At 43.8% G+C, this 24,363-nt stretch overlaps 1 protein-coding gene across 20 annotated transcripts; it reads left to right on the top strand.

Moving 5' to 3' along the window:
- Nucleotides 1-63: 63 nt before the first annotated feature.
- On the top strand, nt 64-23,511 carry nfasca (neurofascin homolog (chicken) a). Of its 20 annotated transcripts, none has more exons than XR_005097910.1 (32): nt 64-250; nt 583-600; nt 1,323-1,428; nt 1,783-1,979; nt 2,184-2,306; nt 2,401-2,571; nt 2,929-2,976; nt 4,252-4,363; nt 4,458-4,642; nt 4,706-4,837; nt 4,944-5,087; nt 5,414-5,525; nt 5,594-5,760; nt 5,840-5,987; nt 6,249-6,373; nt 6,928-6,972; nt 7,276-7,377; nt 7,478-7,675; nt 7,761-7,831; nt 7,900-8,122; nt 8,201-8,316; nt 8,615-8,825; nt 8,960-9,082; nt 9,827-10,000; nt 10,871-10,897; nt 12,580-12,801; nt 13,305-13,442; nt 15,123-15,272; nt 17,118-17,246; nt 18,168-18,219; nt 18,549-18,618; nt 21,385-21,458. XR_005097910.1 is itself a non-coding variant. In XM_037250858.1 (32 exons), exons 1-32 carry the CDS (start codon nt 163-165, stop codon nt 21,611-21,613), a joined length of 4,122 nt encoding a protein of 1,373 aa, XP_037106753.1. In that variant the 5' UTR covers nt 64-162; the 3' UTR covers nt 21,614-23,511. The 20 variants fall into 20 exon arrangements, 18 of the variants coding, with proteins under 18 accessions (XP_037106753.1, XP_037106755.1, XP_037106757.1 ...); XR_005097908.1 differs by lacking the exon at nt 21,385-21,458 and adding an exon at nt 18,985-19,205; XM_037250858.1 differs by lacking the exon at nt 18,168-18,219 and adding an exon at nt 19,551-19,568 and having other exon boundaries at nt 21,385-23,511.
- The last annotated feature ends 852 nt before the right edge of the window (nt 23,512-24,363 follow it).

Raw genomic sequence — 24,363 nt, 5'->3', positions numbered from 1 at the left:
GCAGCAGCAACTGCAGCAGCAGCAACTGCAGCAGCAGCAACTGCAGCAGCAGCAACTGCAGCAGCAGCAACTGCAGCAGCAGCAACTGCAGCAGCAGCAACTGCAGCAGCAGCAACTGCAGCAGCGTGCCAGAAGTCGTCAGGAGCGGTGAAGCGGGCCGAAATGATGAGGCGGGGCAGCCATTGGGCCCTGGCTTTCATGTCGTTGCTGCTGTGGCGCCAATCCGCGACAATCGAAGTACCAAACGATCGTAAGTGCGGCTTTAATAAATCATTAGGGGAAAGCTATTGAAGAAAGAAGCGTTCAAGAAAGTGTGCGTTATATCCGTTGTTGTGAAGAACGTCTCACCTGCTTTGTGTTTTCTTTCTCTTGGCTCATCGTATGAAAACAACAAACAGGTAAGTGCTCCGTCCCCATCTTACACCATTTAACAAGACCTTCAAGTTGTAGAATGTCAATATTGTAGAATACTTCAATGTGTGTGTGTGTGTGTGTGTTTAATATATTACGTAAGTAACATCATTTTTACAATGTGCCCACACTTTGTGTCTGTCTCCCTGTTGCTTTACGTTGGACTAACAGCAAAGATCCTGGCGGACCGTAAGTCTTTTGTGTGGAATGTGTCGATTGTCAGTCTTTCCCACTGGTTTTGTGCGCTTGTTATCTCCGAGCGAGCCCTCCCTGGCAACAACTGTGGAAGTATTTGTGACAGCCATGCTTTGAAATGATGGCGGTCATTCAACATGACAATTTGCATCCCGTTTTAATTTGCATGTATGCTTGTTTGTAGCACAACGAACCATGTGGTGAAAGCATTCAGATGCTTGCCAAGGCACACAATACAAATTGCATTCTTTGTGGATGAGTTTAGCTTCTGCTTAAAAAAGGGAAAAGCATTTCTCACTCTTGATCATTTTGCATGTGTGTGTAGCAATTGAAAGCCCCGAAGGGCTCGGTGAGCTGGAAGCAAATGGCTAAGGACGCGTCGGCTCTGTTTAGTGAGAGGGGGTCGTCTTTACTAAGCCATTAAATATGTATAGTGGAGTGAACACGGTTGGCTGGCCTGGACATGATTGGCTGTGGCTCTACAAGCCATTTTAGACATCATTTGCTATTTTCTTTAGTTTGCTGCTAATTAGGATACCGACCGAACCAGAAAAACAATAAGAACAGTAATGAGACGGTAAATGAAGGGCCATCTCGGGACTTGTTTTCATCCACATTTTTTGGAGCAGATATGCATGTGCATGTGCATGTGCGTGCGTGCGTGTGTGTGTATAGAAATGTAACCAACCATGCTTCTGCTTCCTGTCTTTGGTCAGTGAAACAGCCCCCTACTATTACCAAGCAGTCAGTAAAGGATTACATTGTTGACCCCAGAGATAACATCATCATCGAGTGCGAAGCCAAGGGCAACCCGGTGCCAACGTAAGGAATGCACACACACACACACACAAACGCAATGTCTCTTACATCACCAGTGGGACTGGACAATGGCACATTGTTTACTTGGAGTCATTTGGCTGTGCACACACTTGCACATTCATCCGTCCGTCCGTCCGTCCGTCCGTCCGTCCGTCCGTCCGTCCGTCCGTCCGTCCGTCCGTCCGTCCGTCCGTCCGTCCGTCCATCCATCCATCCATCCATCCATCCATCCATCCATCCATCCATCCATCCATCCTGCCCTGTTTGGCAATGTGTCTGATTGCAATTAAGGCCAGCACTAGGCACAAATTCAATGCAGCCAAGTCGCAATGTGAATTCTTTGATTTGGTGCCTCAGGTTCTCATGGAGAAGGAATGGCAAGTTTTTCAACACTGTAAAAGATCTGCGTGTGACAATGCGCAAACGTTCGGGAACCCTGGAAATCGGATTTCGGAACGGAGGACGGCCGGAAGACTATGAAGGCGAATACCAGTGTTTTGCCACCAATGATCACGGAGTGGCAATGTCCAACAAAATTCTACTTAGGGTCTCGAGTAAGTATAGCAACACACATTCGTTGCATCGGGAAATGTTTTCATTTGATTTCATCAGTACATTAATGCGTACATCTGCAGCGCACACGAGGAGATGAAAAACATCTAAAATATCACCATTGAAATTTTGCACAAAATGCTGACAGTTTTTTTGTTGTTGTTTGTTTTGCATTTGAACGCACACCCTGGTGATTTTTTTTTTAGAGGCACCTCTGTGGCCTAAGGAGGTGCTGGAGCCAGTGGTGGTGAGCGAGGGCTCGTCGCTGGTCCTCCCCTGCAACCCCCCTCCGGGCCTCCCGCCTCCGTTCACTTTCTGGATGAGCAGTAGTGAGCAGCATTTCGACATGACAATACGCACCTTCCGCACACGTGTCACCACAGCAGCAAGATGAATGTGTCTTTGCCCTTTTCCATGTTCCAGTGATGATTCCGATCCGACAAGATAAGCGAGTGTCCATGGGTTTGAACGGAGACATGTACTTTTCCAACGTGGTGGCCCAAGATGCTCAGAACGACTACAGCTGCAACGCTCGCTTCCTCTTTACGCACACCATCCAGCAGAAGAACCCCTTCACTCTCAAAGTTCTTACCAGTGAGTGCATGAACGGAACAACACGCATGAATGGTTCAAGCCGTGCCGTAAAAGAGACCGCCGGCCGTCACGGAAGAGGGCGAGCCATTTGTAAAAAGAACACATTTGTGAAACTGAATGGGTGAACACCCACACTGACCACTGCTATGGATTGCTGGAAGAAATATCAAAGGCCAGCGATATAATCCTAGTCATTTAATAACATAACGAATGCAAGCGGTAACCGCTCTTCTGGATGATGTTCCCATCTCCAGGTGATGACATGATGACATTTATGCTAAGAGCAAAATAAACATATACGTATTGTGCTTGGTTTATACGTACTATATGTGCGCATGCTTGTTGGTGTGTTTTCAGATGATCCTTATAATGACACCTCTTACAATGACAGTGACCCATATGGTGGTGAGTCACAAAGTCTGGACAGTGGAGTCTCCTGTCCAGTTGTAGCGTCAATCCGTAGTCATGTTTAATTCACCTACTGACATCAGTGTCAATTTAACATTCTAACATTGTTTCAATCCTGTCAAATATGGCATCGAAGGAATCCTTTCTTTTGTCTTTCTAATACAGACTAATCCATTTGAGATGTTCATCGATGCAGCTAAATGCTAACGCTTTGATCCGACTAAATCCTGTAGCCATTTTCAAAATGCAATTTTCAATGATTCGCATATTGCCTTTGAGGTGGGCTCATTTTTTTTCTTTAAAAAACAACCTATGGATTCAACGCATCCGAAATTCTGTCAAAGATTATTTTCCTTTTTTGTGTGTTTTTATGGAGGACATCAATTCTATATTAGTAGTAAGAGTGTCGTGAGCAGCCAGGGCAGTGTGTAGTAAGTATTATGCCACATTGTGTGTAAATGTTCAATTACGTCGTCTGCATAATCATTTTCTTCTTTGTCAGGCTATCTTCCGTGGTGGCATTCAAAAAAAAAAAGTCATGATTTCCTTGTGATCTTCAGATATACTCGATATATACGTATATGAAAACTGCTCCCATTGAAATACTGTTGCCGGTGTAAAAAGACAGCAGCAGCAGCAGCAGCAGAAGCAGCAGCAGCAGCAGCAGCAGCCACTTTCCAATTTGCTTGGGAAACCTGACAGCGACTTGGATCTTTGTCTCTCTCCCTCCCTACTTCCACGTGACTCGTTTCTTAATGTCTGCAGCTTCTGCAAAAGGCCTGCCTGACGTCAACGGGAAAGCCGATCACGGTTCCCTTTCATTTTGCAAGGCTTGGCGGGGCAAAGTTGCCAGCTCTAGAAGTTGAAGAAGCACATCCAATGAATGATGTTCTTCATTGTGATGCCACACTAAAAAAAAAAAAAAAAGAAACATAGGACAGGTTTGATTGGCTGTCCTTTTCAGGCTTTTAGTGGCAATCTTTGCCTGCCACCTCTGTTCCCTTGGCAAACGTTAAGGAAGACGGACGGCCTTGTCGTTTCAGCTCGGCTTAATGTCTTCCTGTGTTGGAGCCATTTACTGGCCGCACTGACCTCAACACACTGGATGGAGAAAGTGACAATGCCTTGCAGAATTGGAATGCAGCCGTTATGAACAAGTTATCGGAATCATAACCTTCCATTGAGTCGGCACTTCCAATAAGCTCAGCGTGTGTCTTTGAAGCGGTTTACGCTTTGCATGCGTTTCATTGCCTCCTTTTTCTTCATTTGTAGGCCGTAAAGTTGCTGAGTCCACGCCAACCTTCCTCACACCGTCGGGGAGCGAGAGCTCCAAAATGGTGCTGAGAGACCAGCAACTGCTGCTGGAGTGTATTGCTGCTGGACTGTGAGCTTGCACGCACGCACGCACGCACAATACATACATACAAGACATGTTCTTCCCGTGCGTTGACGCGTGCGCACACGTGTTGACCCCGCAGCCCCACGCCGGCTATCAAATGGTTTAAGAAGGGCGGCGATCTGCCGGCACAGAAAGTCAAGTTTGAGAATTACAACAAGACCATGAAGATTGTGGCCGTGTCTGAGGAGGACACGGGGGAATACGTCTGCATGGCCACCAATCATTTAGGGAGCATCCGCCACTCCATTTTTGTTCAAGTGAAAGGTGAGAGCGGCCAGCTGTTTGCATCTGCAATAGGAACCGCTGACGTGCCTTTGGGTTCCACAGCGGCTCCTTACTGGCTGGACAAACCGACCAACTTGGTGCTAGCTCCAGAAGCCAATGGCCGCCTGGTGTGTCGGGCCAACGGCAACCCCAAACCCAGCATCCGATGGCTGGTTAACGGCATTCCCATAAACAGTAAGTACTCTCTGGCTAATTGAAAATATTGCCATCCAATTGACTAATTGTAAGCCGATACATACGACCTTTGATAACAATGGCTTTCTCTTTGACCCGTCGTCAGGCTCTTTGCCTGACCCGAGTCGCCAACTCATGGGCGACACCATCATCTTCCGCTCGGTGCAGATGGGAAGCAGCGCGGTCTACCAATGCAACGCCTCCAACCAGCACGGTTATCTTCTGGCAAATGCCTTTGTCAGTGTCATCGGTGAGATTGCCATTTGAAAAGTGGAGGCCTTTGTTTGCCCACTTTCATTGTTTGAGCGCTTGTCACCGTCAAAAACGTCGCGTGCGTCGTCATGAAGGTGAGCTGATGCTCTTAGTTCGTCTCGGGAGTCTTTGCGCAAACGATGATGTTGAGAGAGAAAGAAAGAAAGCTAAAAGAAAGAAAGCTAAAAGAAAGAAAGCTAAAAGAAAGAAAGAATTACAGTGGGTGGGGAAAGATGGACCAACAGTTCATTTTCTCCAGACAAATGCTTTTTCTTTTGAACGTGCAATTGGATTCTGAACTTCGGGAATCATTTCTCTCTCTAGATATGCGTCCAAGGATACTTGGGCCAAAAAATCAACTGATCAAAGTCATCGAGAACAACCGCACCTTTCTGGACTGCCCCTTTTTCGGTTCCCCTATTCCAGATTTACGCTGGTAAGCGTGCGGAAAAAGTGGCATTCTGAACCGAATGGCGTGTTCACTTCCAGGAACGTTCATGGCAGGTTTAAGAACGGACAAGGCAGCGGCCTAGACGGCGGACATTACCGCGCTTATGTCAACGGCAGCCTGGAGATCCAACGTGCCAGAGCGCAGGACGAGGGCACCTACACTTGCGTGGCCAGCAGCATTCTGGGCATGGCTGAAAACCAGGTCCGCCTGGAGGTCAAAGGTCAGACACAAGATGTGCAAAAGGCATAGTAGCTTGTGCCTTTTTGAGGCATCAAATCAAATGACTGACTGTTCCTTAGAGCCCAGCCGTATCGTCGGGGCCCCTGAACACCAGTCGGCCATCAGGGGGTCCACGGCTCGTTTTGACTGCAAAGTCAAATTTGATCCCAGCCTGGCTGCCACTGTGACTTGGACCAAGGATGACAAGCCCATCCATCTGGGATGGAGGTAAGCGAGCAAGAGAGAAAATGTCATGGATGACACGTTACTCATTATTCAAAGCATAGTCAGTCGTATGGTATTGGATGCATCTCTTGTACTATCAAGCAGCAATTGGCCACAGGTTGGGAAAATATTGTATTTAGGTCTTCATTTTCCATCTAGCCTTCCATTCTACTTTTGATTTTTTTGGACCATTTCCTGAAAATGTTTCATGGTACTATTGTAGCATCCGATATGCTCTGTTGTGTGTTATCGCTCGTCTACCAGGCTGAGGAAAGACGAGGAATCGCTGACCGTCCCGAACGTCAACGAGGGGGACGAAGGAACTTACACGTGTACTGTTGAAACCGAGATTGACCGGGACTCGGCCTCGGCTCGTCTCACCGTGTTAGGTACACGCGCCTGCTGGACAGCGGACGGCATTTAGCTTCCGTTTCACACTCCAGTAAAAGCGCCACGTGCAGAATAGCTAGAAGACAGAGCGACACGCACGCACGCACGCACGCACGCAGGGACTTGTATGTTGCATGCATATCATGCATGATGCTACTAATGTTACACACTAATTACATTGCATGTTTCTTTTCACTGCACCTAACGTAGCGGATTAATCGAGAAATATTGTTGTATTCTAGTCCAATTGAAATCCTGCTTTTAAACATTTGACACATTTGCATTGATGGTTGTTGCTTCCTAGTCCCATGCTGGATATATTTGCAGGAGATATACTATGAAAACACACACGCACTCGTGTGTTGCTTAAATGGGTGCCTGTTTGGGTCCAATACTGAAATCCCATTCCTGGCAATCATTTCAAATCAATTCAAAAGTGTCAAATGTGTCTAACGCTTTTAACATTTACTGTGCACTTGCGTTCTCGATGAGCGGTGGGACTCCTTTGCAAACTCTAACCACTCCACCCATTTCCCGGTCCTTGACCTTACAGAAGAAGCCTCCCTCAACCCCTCACTTTCTAGTGCCTTGCCTCCAGGTAACATACAATTTAGGTCTTGTGTTTCTTTTAGCTCATTGCGCATCTGCCTCTTTAATGATTACAAATACTTCAAATGAACTTTTTTTCAACTTCTGGTGTTCCATACTTTTTTCTTTTACTAAGCATGCCCATGTTCAACTCAGTTCCCTCACACGATACAATAGTTGTTAATTGGTGAAGTAGTTTGACAGCTATTTTGCTTCTTGTTACAATGCGCACCAACTTTGTTCAAATCAGCGTATATATAGCGTAAATATAGCATACCTGTGTAATGTGCTTTAAGATCTTGTTTCCTTGCAGACCTCCCCGACCCTCCTATGGATCTGGAGCTGTCAGATCCGGCAGCCCGGAGTGTTCGCCTCACCTGGATCCCTGGAAATGACCACAGAAGTCCCGTCACAGGTCACTATGCTACAAACGCACACACAAATTAAAAAAATAAATAAATAAATAAAAAATAGGACGTTTTAAAAGGCAGGAAATGTTTGCACACGCACGGTAGAGTTTTTGGTCCAGTTTGTGGAAGACCGCTGGGAGCCAGGAAGATGGCAGGACCTGGCCACCTACCCCGGGGACCTCAACTCGGTCATTCTGCAGCTGGCTCCCTTTGTCAACTACCAGTTCCGAGTTATTGCCATCAACCAGGTGGGCCGGAGTGCGGCCAGCAGACCCTCACCCCAATACCAAACCAGTAGCGCTGGTGAGTAGCAGCATCCTGATGACTTCCTTCACCTATTACGTACGTGTCATTGTTTGACGCCATGATCCTTTGATTTTACATCAAGCTCCTGATGTTATACCCAGAGGCCTCCGAGGCTGGGGCTCACAGAAAGACAACATGGAGATCACCTGGGAGGTAAGTGGTGGGCATTGTGATGGAGGAATAGATACATACGTAGCTTACATTCCTGTCATTTTGTTCAGCCCCTGCTTGATCTGGAGAAGAACGGCCCTAATTTGCACTACGCCGTGTGGTGGAGACGCAAAGATTCCGATGCCGAGTGGAGCAATGTGACCACAACGGGGACCAAACATGTTGTCCACAACACACAAACCTATGTAGCCTATGAAATGAAAATCCAGGCCAGGAATGATCTTGGAGCAGGACCAGAGTCCAATGTGGTCATTGGACACTCGGGAGAAGACCGTAAGATAGTTGACGTGGTTGGCTTTCCGTAGACCTGGTGTTTTTTTTTTTCTTTTCTAATTGACTTGCTGTTTTCAGGACCCACCGGCGCTCCGACCGAGCTGCGCCTTTCTAAGGTAGACAGCACCAAAGCAAATGTCCACTGGAAGCCCGTCAAGCAGGAGTCGGTCCGAGGAGAATTCAAGGAGTATAGAGTGAGACTGAGCGCAGACACTTGCGTGGATCATTTCTTTCTTTCTTTCTTTCTTTCTTTCTTTCTTTCTTTCTTTCTTTCTTTCTTTCTTTCTTTCTTTTTCTTTCTTTTCTTTTTTTTCTTCCTTTTCCCCTTAGTTCCTTTCCTTCTTTTTTTTCTTTCTTCTTTCTTTCCTTCTTTTTTTCTTTCTTTTTTTTTCTCCTTCTTTCCTTCTTTTCCTCTTATCCTGCTCTTCTTCTTTCTTTCTTCTTTCCTTCTTTCCTTCTTTCTGTGGCAACTTTCTGTGTTCCATCTTCTAGCTGCACTATTGGCGTGAGGCCAGTCACGTGCCCGCTTTGGTGTTTAGCAAGGAGAACAAGACCAAAGGTTTCTACACCACCGTGGCCGAGCCGTCGGGCATCCTCAGCGACCTGGTGCCCTTTTCGCGCTACAAGATGTTTATGGTTGTGGCCAACAATGGTTACCAAGGTCCGCCCAGCAACACGGTTGAATTCAGCACAAAGGAAGGAGGTAACCAATTGAAATGGACACGATATCATCCTAAGAGAATGTCTGTCTGTCTGTCTTTTTACTGTTCCGTAGCTGCGGCATCTTTGTGATGATAACTGCTGTCTTGGAACATTCTCATTTTTGTTTATGCGCAGTGCCCGACGCTCCCAGTTTTTTCAGGATCAAGCGAAGAGGCTTGGATTCCATTCATCTGGAGTGGGACAAACCTCTGGAGCCAAATGGTCTCCTCATTGGATACCAGCTCAAATACCAAACAGGTTGAACACTTTCCTCTTCCTTTTTTCTTTCTTTCTTGTCAATGTACACTTTGTATTCATCGCACCTTTAAAATCATGTGTCATTTTCATGATGCATACAAAATGTTGGTGGAAGAAAAGTCATAATAATAGTAATCAATGAAAATGGTTTGATAGTGGAATATGAATTAAACGGGCAAAATGGACAACAAGGTGACCCAGGTGAACAAAGCCTTGTGGCGCCACAAACCGCCTTGTGGCGCCACAAACCGCCTTGTGGCGCCACAAACCACCTTTTGGCGCCACAAACCACCTTGTGGCGCCACAAACCACCTTGTGGCGCCACAAACCACCTTGTGGCGCCACAAACCACCTTTTGGCGCCACAAACCACCTTGTGGCGCCACAAACCACCTTGTGGCGCCACAAACCACCTTGTGGCGCCACAAACCACCTTGTGGCTATTTGCCCAGTCATGAGCTAGATACATTGGGCTCCACGGCCAAACATTGCTAAGAGCAAAACATTGGCCAATTGAGAAATGGCTTTCCAGAAGCCCTGATGAGCCATAGACACCTGCCGACAGCTGTGCTCATTTTGCAGTCTCCAAAAATGTTGCCTCCAAAATACTATGCCATCTGTTTTTCCGCCAGCCAGGCCACCTTCCTGAGTTGTTTTGATTTCTAATTGTACTGGAGCACAGAGCACATCGATTTTCACTTGCTTGTTATTTTTTCCAATGGATTTCTACAATTTGTTTTCTTAGCCAACGGATCGAGAGAGGGTCGACCTCGCGTTGAGACTTTCCTTCCAAACGTGACGGAGTTCACGCTCCGTCTTCCCGATCGCTCCAGCCGCTACAATTTCTACCTGTCGGCGCTCACCCAGGTGGGAGCGGGCGAGGTCTTTGCTGAAGAATCCCCCTTCTTTGGCAACGAAGGTTAGTCTGCTAACAGCTGCTCTTGAAGAAATGACATGATTCAGTCAAAAGCACTGGTGGAAAGCAGGAAGAAATAGTCTCTTTCTTTTCTTTGGACCAGACCTTCTCTTGCTCCCCTTTCTCCACGGTATGTGGCAAAAAGTGCCTTCATACCTGCATAGAACTAACCATTTTGGCTATGATGGAGGGAGCGCTCTGCTGTACAATGACGCCCCCAAAGTCTCATCTGACCTTGACGCATATCACAATCAGAATCGTCTTTATTGGCCCAGTATGTAAAAAAAAAAAAAAAAGCTGGCTTGACAACCTGTCCAAGAAACAGGAAAAAATAGCAATGCCTGGCAGCTGGCTCCCTGCTCAGCGACTTTCTTAGATGGGGAGAAAAGAGAACGTGAAAAAGGTAAGGGAGATAGATGAGGGTTAGGGGAAAAAAAAACTCAATTCGAGCTTTTAAGGCCCTATGGAGAGGGGCAGAGTATGGAAGGCGGACGGACATTCAGTCGCCGTGACGGAATGTTCCGTCAGCTCGGCCGTCTCGGATCTGTAACAAAAAGATAATATGCACAGATTGATTATTACAAAGTGCACTTCTAATCTACGTTAACGGCATGATACGAGTTGTCCTGAAGCGGTTTTTTTGTTGTTGTTTTTTTTCTTTCAAGGAATCAGATGTCATTGATATTTGCATTTTTATTGTACATGCATACGTACATACTGCCTAATAGGATGTAGGAAAATGTGTTCTTTTAAGAAGCGCACCGCTTGTAATTCCAACAAATGGGACTGATTTTATAGTGGGAGCAAATATTTCTTCTTTTTTCTCTTTCAAACGTCCGTCCCCTCTTCATTGTCCCTTCTTTGTGTTGACAGAAAACTTTACTGATGCTACAGGTCTAGGTAATAGTGAATGAAGAACACGTCTGCCTGTTCCCACCCAGCCAGCACCATCCTCCCTCCCTCCCTGTCTCACTTTCGAGCTGTTCATCTCAGCACATAGCAGCAGTGCAGTCCACTATCTTTTTTTTTTCTTTCTTTCTTTCACAACACGTTCAGGGCTTGAAGTTAAAAAAAACAAACAAAAAAAAAAACACCGACATGTATTTAACATCATTTGCTGTCGCATCACTTTTCATGCAAATATCATGTGTCCATAAATGAAGTGAAATACGATATATATGCAATTGGCAAGATCAGATTTCCCAGCAGAAGAAATTAACAGCAAACCTTTGGAGGTGCGTGTCCGATGCTTGCAAATTAAGAAAAAAAAAATACAAGTAAAGACCTTTGTGTACAGAGCTGTAGTCAAGTCGTGGATTGATCTTGATGACTTCTATTTGACATTATTTATCAAATAAGTCACTAGTTATGACATTGCAAGAATTAACATGAGACTTGGACTGTGCTGCTGTTGATGGTTTTTTTTTTTTCTTATCTCGAATGTCTCTCTGGCTCTGCCTTCTGATTTGCCCTTCCTTTCTCTTTGCTGGTGTTCTTTGCCATCAGGGATTGAAAAGCCCATTCATATTTGTACACAACTTTGAGGCTTCATTGCTGCTATTGGTATTCCGTATACTGGATTTGTTTGTGACTAGTTTGCAAGTGATCCCTGATGGTACACTCTTAGCGCACAAGCTTGCAGTATTGCTACGGCCACATCTCTTTTGACACGGTTGGTTACTAAACGCAGCTCATAACAGGCATGTCGCTAATGCGAGTGTGCTCGGAATGGAAAGAATGGTCAAATACGTATTGGAATCTCAGCGGTGGACGCGACTGTCTCTCACTGGCTTGATCTTTTTGGTTCTTCCATCCTTCTCCATCACGTCAATTCACGTCATCCGTGGAACATTTAAGCGAACTGACTGCTTTGCATCTGCTCCCAAACACGACAACGTCTTCATTGCTTTTGAGCATGCTTGGAAAATATGATGATGATGATGATGATGATGCAAGCATGCACGTAAAAGACAACTTTGCTTTGGGAGCATCAGTCAGAAAGCTTTGGTGGCTGGAGATGAGCTTAACGTCAAGGTACAGTATGAGTGAACGTGATGAACGCTTTGAGCGCAAGAATTGCGGACACTTGCTTGACCCGAATTCGATTTCAAAAGTCTACACGCGCCTGTTCAAATATTTGTGTTTGTATATATATATCTATATATATATATATATATATATAGATATATATATATATCTATATATATATATAGATATATATATGGCCACTTGCTCAATATCATCATCAGATATTGGTTTATTTATGGGGACATTTATGTGTCAATCTATGTTCACAACAGCCAACAATAATTGGCATCTCAAAATGAACATTTGTACGGTTGTAAATGCACAATGCTTGTGAACAAGTGGTCATGGGCTTGAATGTTTCGGCTTCAAATATGCAGCATCATGTAATATCTGTGTTTGTCCACTAGGTGGTAGTGGTACCTGATTGTCCGTACTAAATTAAGCGCCCTTTCCCGAAAGTATTTTTGTTTTGCTTTATTTGTAAAAGTGAAATGTTGCATGTTATGTTGTGTGTCTTTAACTGTGCTCTTTCCCTGCTCCTCCTTCCCTTGTAGTTGAGCTTACGGATGCCTCTTTGGCTTCAGCTTTCACTCTTACTCCTCCTCCCACTCCTACAACAATTAGTACCTCACCTTCTACTCTTCCAATGTCTACAACGATAGAGGCTACTACTCCTACCACTACTAGTACTACTGCTACTACCAGCATTGAGGCCGACCCTACCACACTACCGTCTGTGCTGGTCATCAACAAGAATATTGATAAGAATGTGTTGGGTACATTTGATTTTTTTTTTTTTTTCTTTCTTTCTTTCTTCTACTTGGCCTTCACAAACAGTGGAACCTCTCAAGTTGAACATTGTGGGTAGATGGACTACTTTGGATTTGTTTGAAGATGTTTTCCCAAAAGGGCTTTGACTTGAAAGGTTCCACTGTCAATGCTGTGTGTGAAGTGAATTGAAAATAATGAATGGAAACCTCCCCAATGTGTAATTGATCTTTTTCCCTACTCCAAACTCAGGAGTAAACATTGCAATTGGTTTGATGGGTTGAAAAATCCTCTGCAATTTGATGACATTAGGGTGAATTTTCAATCCATGAAATCAGGATTTACTCCTAGATTGGAGTGGTCCTGTTATAGAAAAGTGTGTCGCGGTGCCACCGTGCATAGGACTGAATAGCACACACACACACACACACACACACACACACACACACACAGCCAGCCAAAGGGAGCTTTTGGATGTGTGCCGCCACTGACCTTTGACCCTTTACCTCAGACACCCATTACGCAGTGGCCCACGGGCGAGAGATCTGGAATGTGACGGTGGAGCATAACAGTAACTACGCTAACGTCAGCTGGAGACACAACTTCCCGGCCGGCAGCAGCGAGTTTGTGCTAGAGTTCACACTGGACAGTAAGAATCCAGATCCAGAAGCCCACTTGATCCACTTCAAAGCTTGAACTGACTACGCGCAGCTTGATAAGAGTCAGACGGTTGCCAAAACTCAGCATCATTTAGCCCCACTTGTTTGTTGTTGCTCATACTTCAAAGATGAGACGTCATCTTCCTGATGTTTGAGGAAAAAAAAAAGAGATGGCGGCCTCTGCATGCCTTTCTATTTTAGACTCTCCATCTTTGGCTTTCATCATGTTGTGCAGTGAGATGGCCCATTTTTCCTTCCCTCATTTGCTTTTTTTGGAAATCCCACATTTGCACGTTTTGCTCTTTGTCAGGAAGATTGTTGCTATTGGATAGCCTTGCATGTACATACACACGGCTGTAAGATCAAACATGAAAGGAGGCACTATACAAAAGCTTGTCGTTGCTTTGTACCAATTGGACAATCTTCCATGGAGCATGGAAGAAGAGTGAGCGAGCGAGCACATGTATTTTTCATGTCCGTCGGCCACAGCTTGAATTCTTAATGCTGTTAGATTGTGAGGAGGAGGAGCACAAGGAAGAGTGGTTGTGGGGGGTGGCCAACTGATCTAATGGACTTGCCCCCCAGCTTAGCCCAGCCCAGCCCATACCAGCCCAGCCCAGCCATCATTCACCACGCGTCTTGGTGCGAGCTAAAAGTAGGGAGTGGCCCTTTTTGTCTGACCTTTTTGGCCATTCTCTTCATCTTGATGTGTGACTGAGCGGAGCGGGTGGGCGGGTCGGCTTGCTAAATTCTGTATCTTGAGTTTGTTTTGGAGACATTGTATATCACTTGAGCATTTTTGCGCCTCCAATAATTGTAGCGCACTGGCATGGAAATGAACAAAGGGTGCGGCAACACCAAAATTTCTCCCTCACCTCCAGCCGTCACACTTATTTCTGTGATGATTTTCACAGTGGACAGCCGTGTGAAAAAATGCACCCATTATACTTACCGTGTATAATGTACACGTGACATAATAAGGAACTGAAGCTAAAGAATGAATGATGAGTGAGCAAATGAAAGAATATTCCTCTAATAGTACATTTCTTGCTCCTGACAATAAGAATTCATGGATGGTGGCATGTTTTCCTTTGTGTCATTTTGCTTTCATGATGGATTGCTATTGAAAGGACCGATTCTTTGATCTACTGCATTGTTTTACTTCACCCTTGAAATGGTTGAAAGCATGAAGCATGACATGGCCATCTTGTGCTCCCTTTCACTCTCTTCTCAAGTATTGAGCAAGTTCTACTACATTTCTTTCCCGGATTGAGGGCTTGCAAACAATGCTTTGCTTTGCTTTGCTTTGCTTTGCTTTGCGTTGCTTTGCTTTGCTTTCTTGTTTTTTGTTGTTGGAAACAATGAGAAGAGGTTTGGATAAATGGATTTGGATGTTTATTGGTTAGGCTTGGTTGAACACCTGCTGACACACACTTCCTGGCTCATTGACTAGAAGTTTCAGCAACAAGTCATCTGAGGTTTGCATGTACGCTATTCCAGAGGGGAATCTTCCTGAATGATGATGATGATGATGCACATCCCTCAAGTAGTACTGTCATAAATAAATCAGTGTTGATGATGCTTGGTGATTTTCAAAGCCTGGTAGTAAGTGTTAAATGCAACGACCCCCCCCCCCTAGAGTATGATTGGCCCTTTCTTGTGTCTCCAAGGGGACAAGACAATGAAAACTGTACCAGTGAGTCAACAGCCCCCCATTACAGTGGCGGATTTGATGGCGGGTGCCAAGTACCATCTGAGAGTTTACTCCCATGAACTCAGCAACGTCACCAGCAAATCTGTCACCTTTGAGACCAAGCAAGGTGAGGGTTTGATCGGATCGGATTGATTGATTGGCAGGCCCTTGACCTAAGAGGTCATACCCTTTTATTGTGATCAAGAAGAAGAATCAAAGATGCCTGTGTGAAAAGCTATTTGCCCCCTGAACATTGTAACTGGTTGGGGGAACAATAGCTACCAATGAGTCTCTGTGGAAAGCTTCGTTTCAGAATCATTTCAATTCTGGAGGCTTTTGGAGCATGAACTGCCTTTTCAATTGGATGCGTACGTGGCTTTGACTATGCCACTCCAAAACCTTCATTTTGATGTTCTTAAGCCAGTCAGAAGTTGGCTTGCTCGTGACGTGCTGTTACGCATAAGCCTGAGATAAAAAAAAAAAAAGAAGGAAATATTCTCCGTTGAGCAGGATTTTCTGGTCAAAAACACAATTTATGGTTCCATGGAATACAGGAAGTGGTCCAGGTCCTGAATTAGCAAAGCAGTCCCAGGCCATGAACAGTATCACCACCCTGTTTAATTGATGGTATGATTATTATTGGGTTTTTAACGAGATGCTGTTTTTACGTTTACACAAAATGAAGCGACACACGCTTTGCAACAAAAATGAATCAGAAAGTATCTATCTATCTATCTATCTATCTATCTATCTATCTATCTATCTATCTATCTATCTATCTATCTATCTATCTATCTATCTATCTATCTATCTATCTATCTATCTATCTATCTATCTATCTATCTATCTATCTATCTATCTATCTATCTATCTATCTATCTATCTATCTATCTATCTATCTATCTATCTATCTATCTATCTATCTATCTATCTATCTATCTATCTATCTATCTATCTATCTATCTAGATAGCTAGCTTGCTACTCCTGGGAAGCGTCACATTTATTTCATTTTTCCCCCCTCTATTTATGGCTCTCTCTGTGGTTCACTGAAGTCTTAATGTTTTAAAAAATGGCTTTGTAGCTCTTTGTCTACATGTCACCTACTTTATTTTTCATTTCTTCTTAAATGTCCTTGGATTGTGACATTTTGTTTCATCTTTTTTGGGCTGGCTTCATTTCCTTCGGCAAGTTCTGTGCAAGTGATTGATTTATTGGTGTGGAGGTAATCGGTCGTGGGTTTGATCAGTAAAAAGGAACTCGGCTACCCCCGCAAATGTAATGGTCCACAGCTAATTTGTAATTCAACAATCGGTGCAAGTACTTTTTCATGCTGGGCCAGGCAGCTTGAAATGTTTTTTTTCCCCTTAACAAATAAAATCACCAACTAAAAACGTCATTTGATATGTACTTGGTATATTTGTCCGATGATCTTAAACAGTAAAGTGGTAAAAATGATGCCCAAAAAAAGCCATTTGAGAAAAGGGCCAATACTTTTTCACAGCATTGTAGTTGGAACATGTCAACTTAAGCACAGACACAGTCAATGCCCTTTATTTGACTGTTACATTTCACTCACGGAAGGTGGTTTCCTTGTTTCCTGTTCTGTTATTCAATTGCGAATTTGTTGCATCAAATAAAGTGAGTGATTTGAAACACTATTCTGTCAATAGGGTGACATTTTTCTCCCTATTGGATTTGCTCCGTATTGTAGGTCCCACAAATGAGGTGTTTACTTCACGAGATATTACTGTAGGCTTATGCTATTATTGCTCGTACACAAGAGCTTGTCTTCAGAGGGCCACTGAGATCTTTCTGCGTGCCTGATAATGATGATGGTGTTGATAATAATAATGATAATAATGTGACGGCGAGCCTAAATTGAATCGATTGCGCTGTACTTTAAGCTGGAAAGAAAAGCTTATAGTGTCTTGCTTTTTCTCCCTTGGTGCATGTGCGTGCGGCGGGCGGCAGCCTATATTGACCAGGTGGACATCGCAACGCAAGGCTGGTTCATCGGCTTGATGTGCGCCATCGCCCTCATCATACTGATCCTTCTCATCGTCTGCTTCATCAAACGGAGTCGTGGAGGCAAATATCCAGGTCAGACTTAACTGAGTAGGCCAAAAATCTACAGGGGAGGGATTTGTGTCAAAATGATTCACACAAATACATCCTCCATTTTGACACCTTTTTTCAGACCCACACATCCGTTTGTGATTTTCACGTTGTTGTTTTTTTTCGGATCCACAAATATATTTGAAAAATGTATTTGTGGATCTGAAAAAGACTTGATAAATGTTTTTGTGTATTTGTGACACAAATCTCTTCACACAAGAATGCCAGTTCCTAATTCACTCGGTTGCCTTTGAACAATAAACCAGCCAACTGCTAATGGCTAAACAAACGCTGCACAAGCATCTCCCTTGCTTGCCTGCCTGCCTGCCTGCCTGCCTGCCTGCCTGCCTGCCTGCCTGCCTGCCTGCCTGCCTGCCTGCCTGCCTGCCTGCCTGCCTGCCTGCCTGCCTGCCTGCCTGCCTGCCTGCCTGCCTGCATGTTTTGGGATGACTTGCTTATTCCCACTTCAGAAATTAACAAAAGTTGTATCAACCCTGCTGAGTATAATAGCAAATGGGCTGATCCAAATCAATTTAGCTGCAGTTGACAGAATAAGATTTGATCATTCTGCCATACTTGCATCTTTGAATACAAAAATTGGATTTTGACAAGCTGTTGTTACTATTCAGAGATACAGTATGTTCAAATTCAATTGCAAAAGTTGAAATATAGCTTCTAAATATCATGACATTTTTTGAATCAGTATCATCAAAGTATGTTTTGGATTCCCTTTCAAAAGTGCAAAAATTGTTTGATTCAATTATTGATTAACACATGAATACACTTCACAGCTACTGTACAATTAACCATGGTTGGAGTGTCACAATTAACCATGAAAACATTTGATGAACATTTATCGTTTGAAATCAATTGGAAGTCTTTATAGGTAACTGTAATGTTTTGCAGTTTCTATAATGTCTAGATGGCGCGTGCATGACTGGTTTGCCAAGTGGTCTAGGTAGGTGCTGCTGCCGCTGCTGCCGCTGCTTTTCAACTAACATACTTCTTGAGCTGATTGAGATACTAGAAAAGCAATAAAAACAAAAAAAAAACATGACCCTTGAAAGGACTTTATTTACTGAACCAGGACCAAATAATGGCAGCAATACTAAATGTATCTGTACGTTTCAACAGCTGGCAAAGTAATATTGGATTATTTGAGGTTTGAATAAAATGACCTTCACGCACAAGTTTATTCATCAAACCAAATAAGAAGCTTTGAAATGGTCAAAAAAAGCATGTAGCTAAATATTTTTGTCGTCTAACACACGTTTGTGCTTTTTTCAGTTCGAGATAAAAAAGATCTTCCTTTGGACTCTGTTGATCACAAAGACCCGGACGGATCCTTTGAATACCAGTAAGTGGTAGCAAATCTGCTCACATTCACTCATGGACTTTCCCTCATAAAACAAACATGTACAATGCAATACAACACGATGCAATATACATGGCTTTTGTTTTGAAGTCGAAGAAGAGAAAAACCTGGAACGCTTCAACCAAAACAAAGTGCCTTCAAATGAGCGCGTTCACAATTTCAAAAATGTGTTGCGTTCACTTCCCAAAATATGAACGAGTTCATGAACTTTTGTTCAGCGGTGGTTCTGAAACTTTTTGTGACCTAGTTCCCCCCAAACTGGAGACTTAAAAAGTGTAGATTTGAAGCTATTTGAATGGGACCAAATGTATGTATGAAATGTATCATGTTGTCTTTTGCTCCTTTCAGGTTCCACTGATTGCTGAGGCATCATTCTTCTAAAAGAACAATGACTAATGCCCACAATTTGTCTAAAATGTCTTTTACGTTGCATGCTAACTATACTTACATTGCCTTGCCTTTTTTTTTTTTTTTTTTACATTATTTAGACTACCGACTGAAATAATAAACACAATGTAGCATAAACCAATTTATAAAACTTGATCTAGTCATATTTGTTTCATAATGCATCAAATCTCCAAAAGTTATTTAAATGACTACTTTTACTGCCTTTTTGCTTTTGAAGTAATCCATCTCACTTTTGCTGGGAAGCTAATGCTATGGAAGTCTGTAGAGGCAGGTGACTAAATCGAGGTTCCTCATTCGTTCCAATGGGCAGCATTGCTGTGGGAAATCTTTTTGACGCCAATTCTGTGGTCAGACTCATGCGTGAAGCCTCTTCATCCATCATCCATCCGTCCATCCCCCATGTGTTTGCTCTTTCCTCCATTCACGTTAACTGTTTACTCCTTTCTTGCCCTCGCATCACAACTTGTCTCTCACATATGCTGAAATGACTCATCAATGCCTGACAGGAACCAAAACAAGAACAGGTACTTTGGTTTTGCCAAGGCATCTTTCCTGGCACTCTGCATGTCCAGGATTTGGGGTGACTAACATTTGACAGACTCAAGAAAGCATCATTTGCTTTCTGTTCAGTGCCGCCCGCCGTCCTTACTTGTTATTGCACTTTTGAGCAGGCAAGACAAGAGAAGCTTTCATTGCCGCAAACTCAACTCTTGACTCTCACGCTATAGATTTTGGAGAAGTCCATGTATATTGTAATACGTCACCACGTATGTTATATTTCGATCGACTTTGTGATATTTCTCACCTTTGCTCTTTTAGTTGCATCAGCATGTGTAGTGTAGTGTAGTGTATAATCCCTAGTGTAGTGTATAATCCCTAGTCGCTTGTATTGAACTCAGTGGTCTGTATTTGCGTAATTGTGTTTCCTGTCAAGGAATATTTTCTGCTATTGGTTGCTATTTAAAAGTATAACATGCAAACTGACAAGATCAGAGGGAGAGCCAGATGTCAATATTTTATTTGGAAGTCCCTCCCCCACAAAGAAAGAGAGAGAGAGAGGTTAAAGTCCCAATGATCGTCACACACACATCTGTGTGGTGAAATTTGTCCTCTGCATTGAACCCATCCCCGTGTGATTTTGATCCATCCCCTGGGGGAGAGGGGAGCAGTGAGCAGCAGCGGTGCCGCGCTCGGGAATCATTTGGTGATCTAACCCCCCAATTCCAACCCTTAATGCTGAGTGCCAAGCAGGGAGGCAATGGGTCCCATTTTTATAGTCTTTGGTATGACCCGGCCGGCCGGGGTTTCAACCCACAGCCTTCCAGTCTCAGGGCGGACACTCTACCACTAGGCCACTGAGCTGAGAGAGAGAGAGAGCATGTTGTCAGCACGTCTCCATCCAGTCAAAGTTTCTGGGTTTGCCCCAGACCTTCCTGTGTGGAATTTGCATGTTCTTCCCGTGCTTGCATGGGTTGTCCTCCGGTTCCCCCTTACATTCCAAAATTATGCATGGCATATGAATTGAATCATGGAAATCCCTGTCAGTGTGAATGGGATTTTGACTGACTAGCGACCACATTGCATCTTGCCTCCTGGCCAAAGTCAGTGGATGACAGTATATACTATATTCATAAAGGGTAAATATGAAAATCTCTAGATCACACAATTTTTCATCCTGAATACAATGTGTGAGTGTGCGTGCGCGTAATTTTTGTTTTGTGGCTACTTTTTTCACATTTGTGATTCATTCATTATCAGTGTACAGCTGAAGCTCCATTTTACGCGCTTCCATTCTACGCGACTTTCTAACACAGTTTGGTCACGGACCCCAATTTTTTTGCGTCGTAAAATCTCTTTTAATATGAATGTCAACAGACCTGGAAGTAGGGGGGAGCATTTACGGTGACGTGGGCAAACGGACCCCTTAGCTGCCCAACAACATGCCTGACGTAAATTAACGTGACAAAGGAGCCCTTCGGCTGCCTAAAACATGCTTTTCTCAAAAACCAAGACTTTCTCTCAAGATTCTCTTTTGGGGTTAGCGCAATTCCGCGTAAAATCGAGCTGTAGCTGTATTTAGTCTTTAAAACTAACAAGACTATTTTTAAGGTAATACTTGCACAAGCGTGCATGTCGAAAAACGATTCAGAACCGACCGTGTTTATATTAATGAGCTGTATATGAGATTTCCCTGGCCCGGCTTGGCCTGGCCCGGCTTGGCCCGGCCCGGCCCGGCCCGGCCTGGCCCGGCCTGGCCCGGCCTGGCTGCTTCCTTGAAAGTGAAGCGTTAAAAGACCATGGAAAGAGAAAAATAATCGCCTGCTTCTCTTTGACTTGCAGCAGCGACGAGGACAACAAGCCTCTTCAAGGTAGCCAAACATCACTGGAGGGCAACGTGAAGGAGAGCGATGACAGCCTGGTGGACTACGGAGAAGGCGGCGACGGGCAGTTCAACGAGGACGGCTCTTTCATCGGCCAGTACACGGTAAAGAAGGACAAGGACGAGACTGAAGGCAACGAAAGCTCAGAAGCCACCTCGCCTGTCAATGCCATCTACTCCCTGGCGTAGTGCAACTTTTTAGACTCGCTCGCTCGCTCGCTCGCTCACACGGCCTAGCGCACAGGTGAAGGAAGACTCCATATGAATACGTAGTATATGCGACTGTGAGCTATCAGCTCATGCCTTTTTTTTCCATTTCCACAAGTTGGAGAAGAAATGTGGTCAATTTGCTTTTGTTCTCAGCCAGCCTGGCTGGCTGGCTGGCTGGCTGGCTGGCCGGCCGGCTGCCCTTTCTCCACACAGACTTGAGTGTGCCTTCGGGGTAGCTTTCAGCGGCCTCCAAAAGCGCTCTGTTTTTTTTCCCATGAGTACTAGGTTCAACGGCATATCGGCCTACAAGCGTCAAACTCGGCAGGATGCTAGCAGATATGTTTATCATATTGATACATATACACAAAGAAAGATTGGAATTTTCCACTGCTGGTAGATGTCTCATTCAATCTTAAAGAATGCTGTACACAATTTAGCGCCCCATCCATCCATCCATCCATCCATCCATCCATCCATCCATCCATCCATCCATCCATCCATCCATCCATCCATCCATCCATCCATCCATCCATCTCGCTATGCACTAGCATGCCACTTCACATTGCTTGATATCTGCACGTGTTGTTTTTGATCCCAGCTGCAGGGTATGACACATGCTTCTAATCACTTTGCCTTTTACACTGTGGTAGAATTGCTTTTCTGACCTCAGAGTGCAGATGTCCAATATGGTAACCGCGTCAAGAAAAAAGCCATATCTGCTATAGCAGCTCTGACAGTGTACGTTGCTAATGTGTCCCATTTGTACAAAAACAACTGGTTTCGTAGCACGGGAGTAGCTCAACAGAAGAAACATTTGGAAGGCGTCAAAGAGTTACTTTTGCTCGAGGAACACCAGAAGACAAAAAGCTGCTGCAAGCTGACTGATGGGTGCTGTATTGTAAGGTGTATACATGATGATTAACATTGGTTTTTATTCACATTTTATTTCACACGTTTGATACCAACACATCTCTTTAGCATCATAATCTCATAATGGAGTGAATAGATATCCTATATTATAGCCTACTACTTTTTCAAAAATATTTTCTTATTGGTGACAGCAGCAAAGTTGCCCATTTGTTTTTCGCTCAAAGAAAAGATGAAGTCATGTACGCATGCAGTTTCATTGTCGGGCAAAAATGCAGCCGTATGCTCGCAATTTCTTTTTCACTCTGTGTTTCGTTTCAAGCAACACGGCAATGTTTACATCGTAGTGTCATTACCCAAACGGAACAAAGCATTCTTTGTTCATTGCTGTGCTGGGCCTGTTGAATAGTTGAAGTGCTGAGTTTGGAGCAGACGCTACATTGAAGTAGCCACAGTACCGTAGTAGTACACATGTCAAGGCAAACAGGAATGCTTTTTTTTTCTTCTTCTTTCCAATTTGCAAACACACCACGAGTAGCATTGTGAGTGTACAATGATGCTGTTGCTGATCATAATTGCAAGAGTCGATGGAAGAGGAATAGTATCGCGCCTTCGCTCTATTCTGTCAAAATTGGCTTTGTCAACACTTTTGTGCATTGGAGTTTTAAAAACGTATCGCATGAGAAAACCGTTCATTGGTCACATAACGTGGAAATGTTACGGTGCTCTTTTTGGAAGGAAGAAATGCACTGTATGTATGCCTGCCTGCAATTCTAATTCTGACTCCACTGCTTGACTTTTTGCATTCCTTCAGTCCAGCACAATTCAATTGAGCACAAGAGAGTAGTGCTAATAAAGCCAATAGATTTCGATTTGACTCCAGTTCACGACTGGAGTTCATATTTTATCTGACAGATTTATTTGATATTGTATTTATTGCTTTATGTGGATCCTGTTAATTCATTAATACCAATAGGTAATCATGTATTTAATAAATGTGACACAAACATTTTTGACCCCTTTGTTGTTTTATGTGACCAATAGCCCAAATGTTTGCAAAATAACTTCTTGTTCATTATAACACGTACGTAAGTGTAACATGTTCAATACGTTTTTGTAGCAGCCGAAACGACTAACGAATTGTGTTGTCGTACATGAGAAAAGCTTTTCTTGTACCCATCTTGTATTACTCTTATTATTCACATTTATGTCCGTCCGCATAAAAACAAAATGCTGTTTGCAATTTATCTGTCACATACGTATTATGTACATTAGCATCCCGAAAACAAAACACCCTGTTGTAAATATTGAAATGTTTTTTCCCCAAACTCTGCTATATCCAACAAACAAATAAGCCTCACTCATTTGAAAATGTGAGTGGCACCCTTGTTATGTAGCTTTGACTAACATTTGCACTGTGGAACCAAATTCACGGCCCACTTCAGCTCACTCCTTGCTTTGACTTTGTAATGTGCTGTTTATTGGTGCTTTGGAGTTCATAACTGTTGTTCAACCATGCATTTTGCTCAAACTCATTTCCTTTTCAGTGCTACTCTTATTCCCATTGCATAAGCTAACCTGAAATTGTAGTGGCACAAACAGAAGAAAATTTCACACCAAGTCGACTTGCAAAGTAAATATTTAGCGCACTCGTTTTCACAATATTACTGATAAATAAATGAGCTGAAGGGTGAAGCAGACGCATGATGGAATTATTAGTGGCACAATTTCTGTGCGGGGGGGGGGGGGGAATCATTTTAAAAGTAGTGTAAAATGAGTGTAGAAGATTTTTTGGGAAACGAAAAAGAAAATTCCAGTCACTCTACGGGATTTCACCATCAAATGTCATACAATGACCATTT

Source organism: Syngnathus acus, chromosome 5 (genome assembly GCF_901709675.1).
Source record: "Syngnathus acus chromosome 5, fSynAcu1.2, whole genome shotgun sequence".
In the NCBI taxonomy this organism is placed as follows: Eukaryota; Metazoa; Chordata; class Actinopteri; order Syngnathiformes; family Syngnathidae; genus Syngnathus; species Syngnathus acus.
The sequence above is the reverse complement of the archived record's forward strand: the minus strand, read 5'-3'. Positions and strand labels throughout refer to the sequence as shown.

Excerpts from the sequence above, each read along its gene's own strand:
- nfasca (XM_037250858.1), top strand. The coding sequence starts at position 163 with ATGATGAGGCGGGGCAGCCATTGGGCCCTGGCTTTCATGTCGTTGCTG. Across the intron at positions 5,088-5,413 it reads TGCCTTTGTCAGTGTCATCG|ATATGCGTCCAAGGATACTT; the intron begins GTGAGATTGCCA and ends TTCTCTCTCTAG. Across the intron at positions 8,826-8,959 it reads ATTCAGCACAAAGGAAGGAG|TGCCCGACGCTCCCAGTTTT; the intron begins GTAACCAATTGA and ends GTTTATGCGCAG.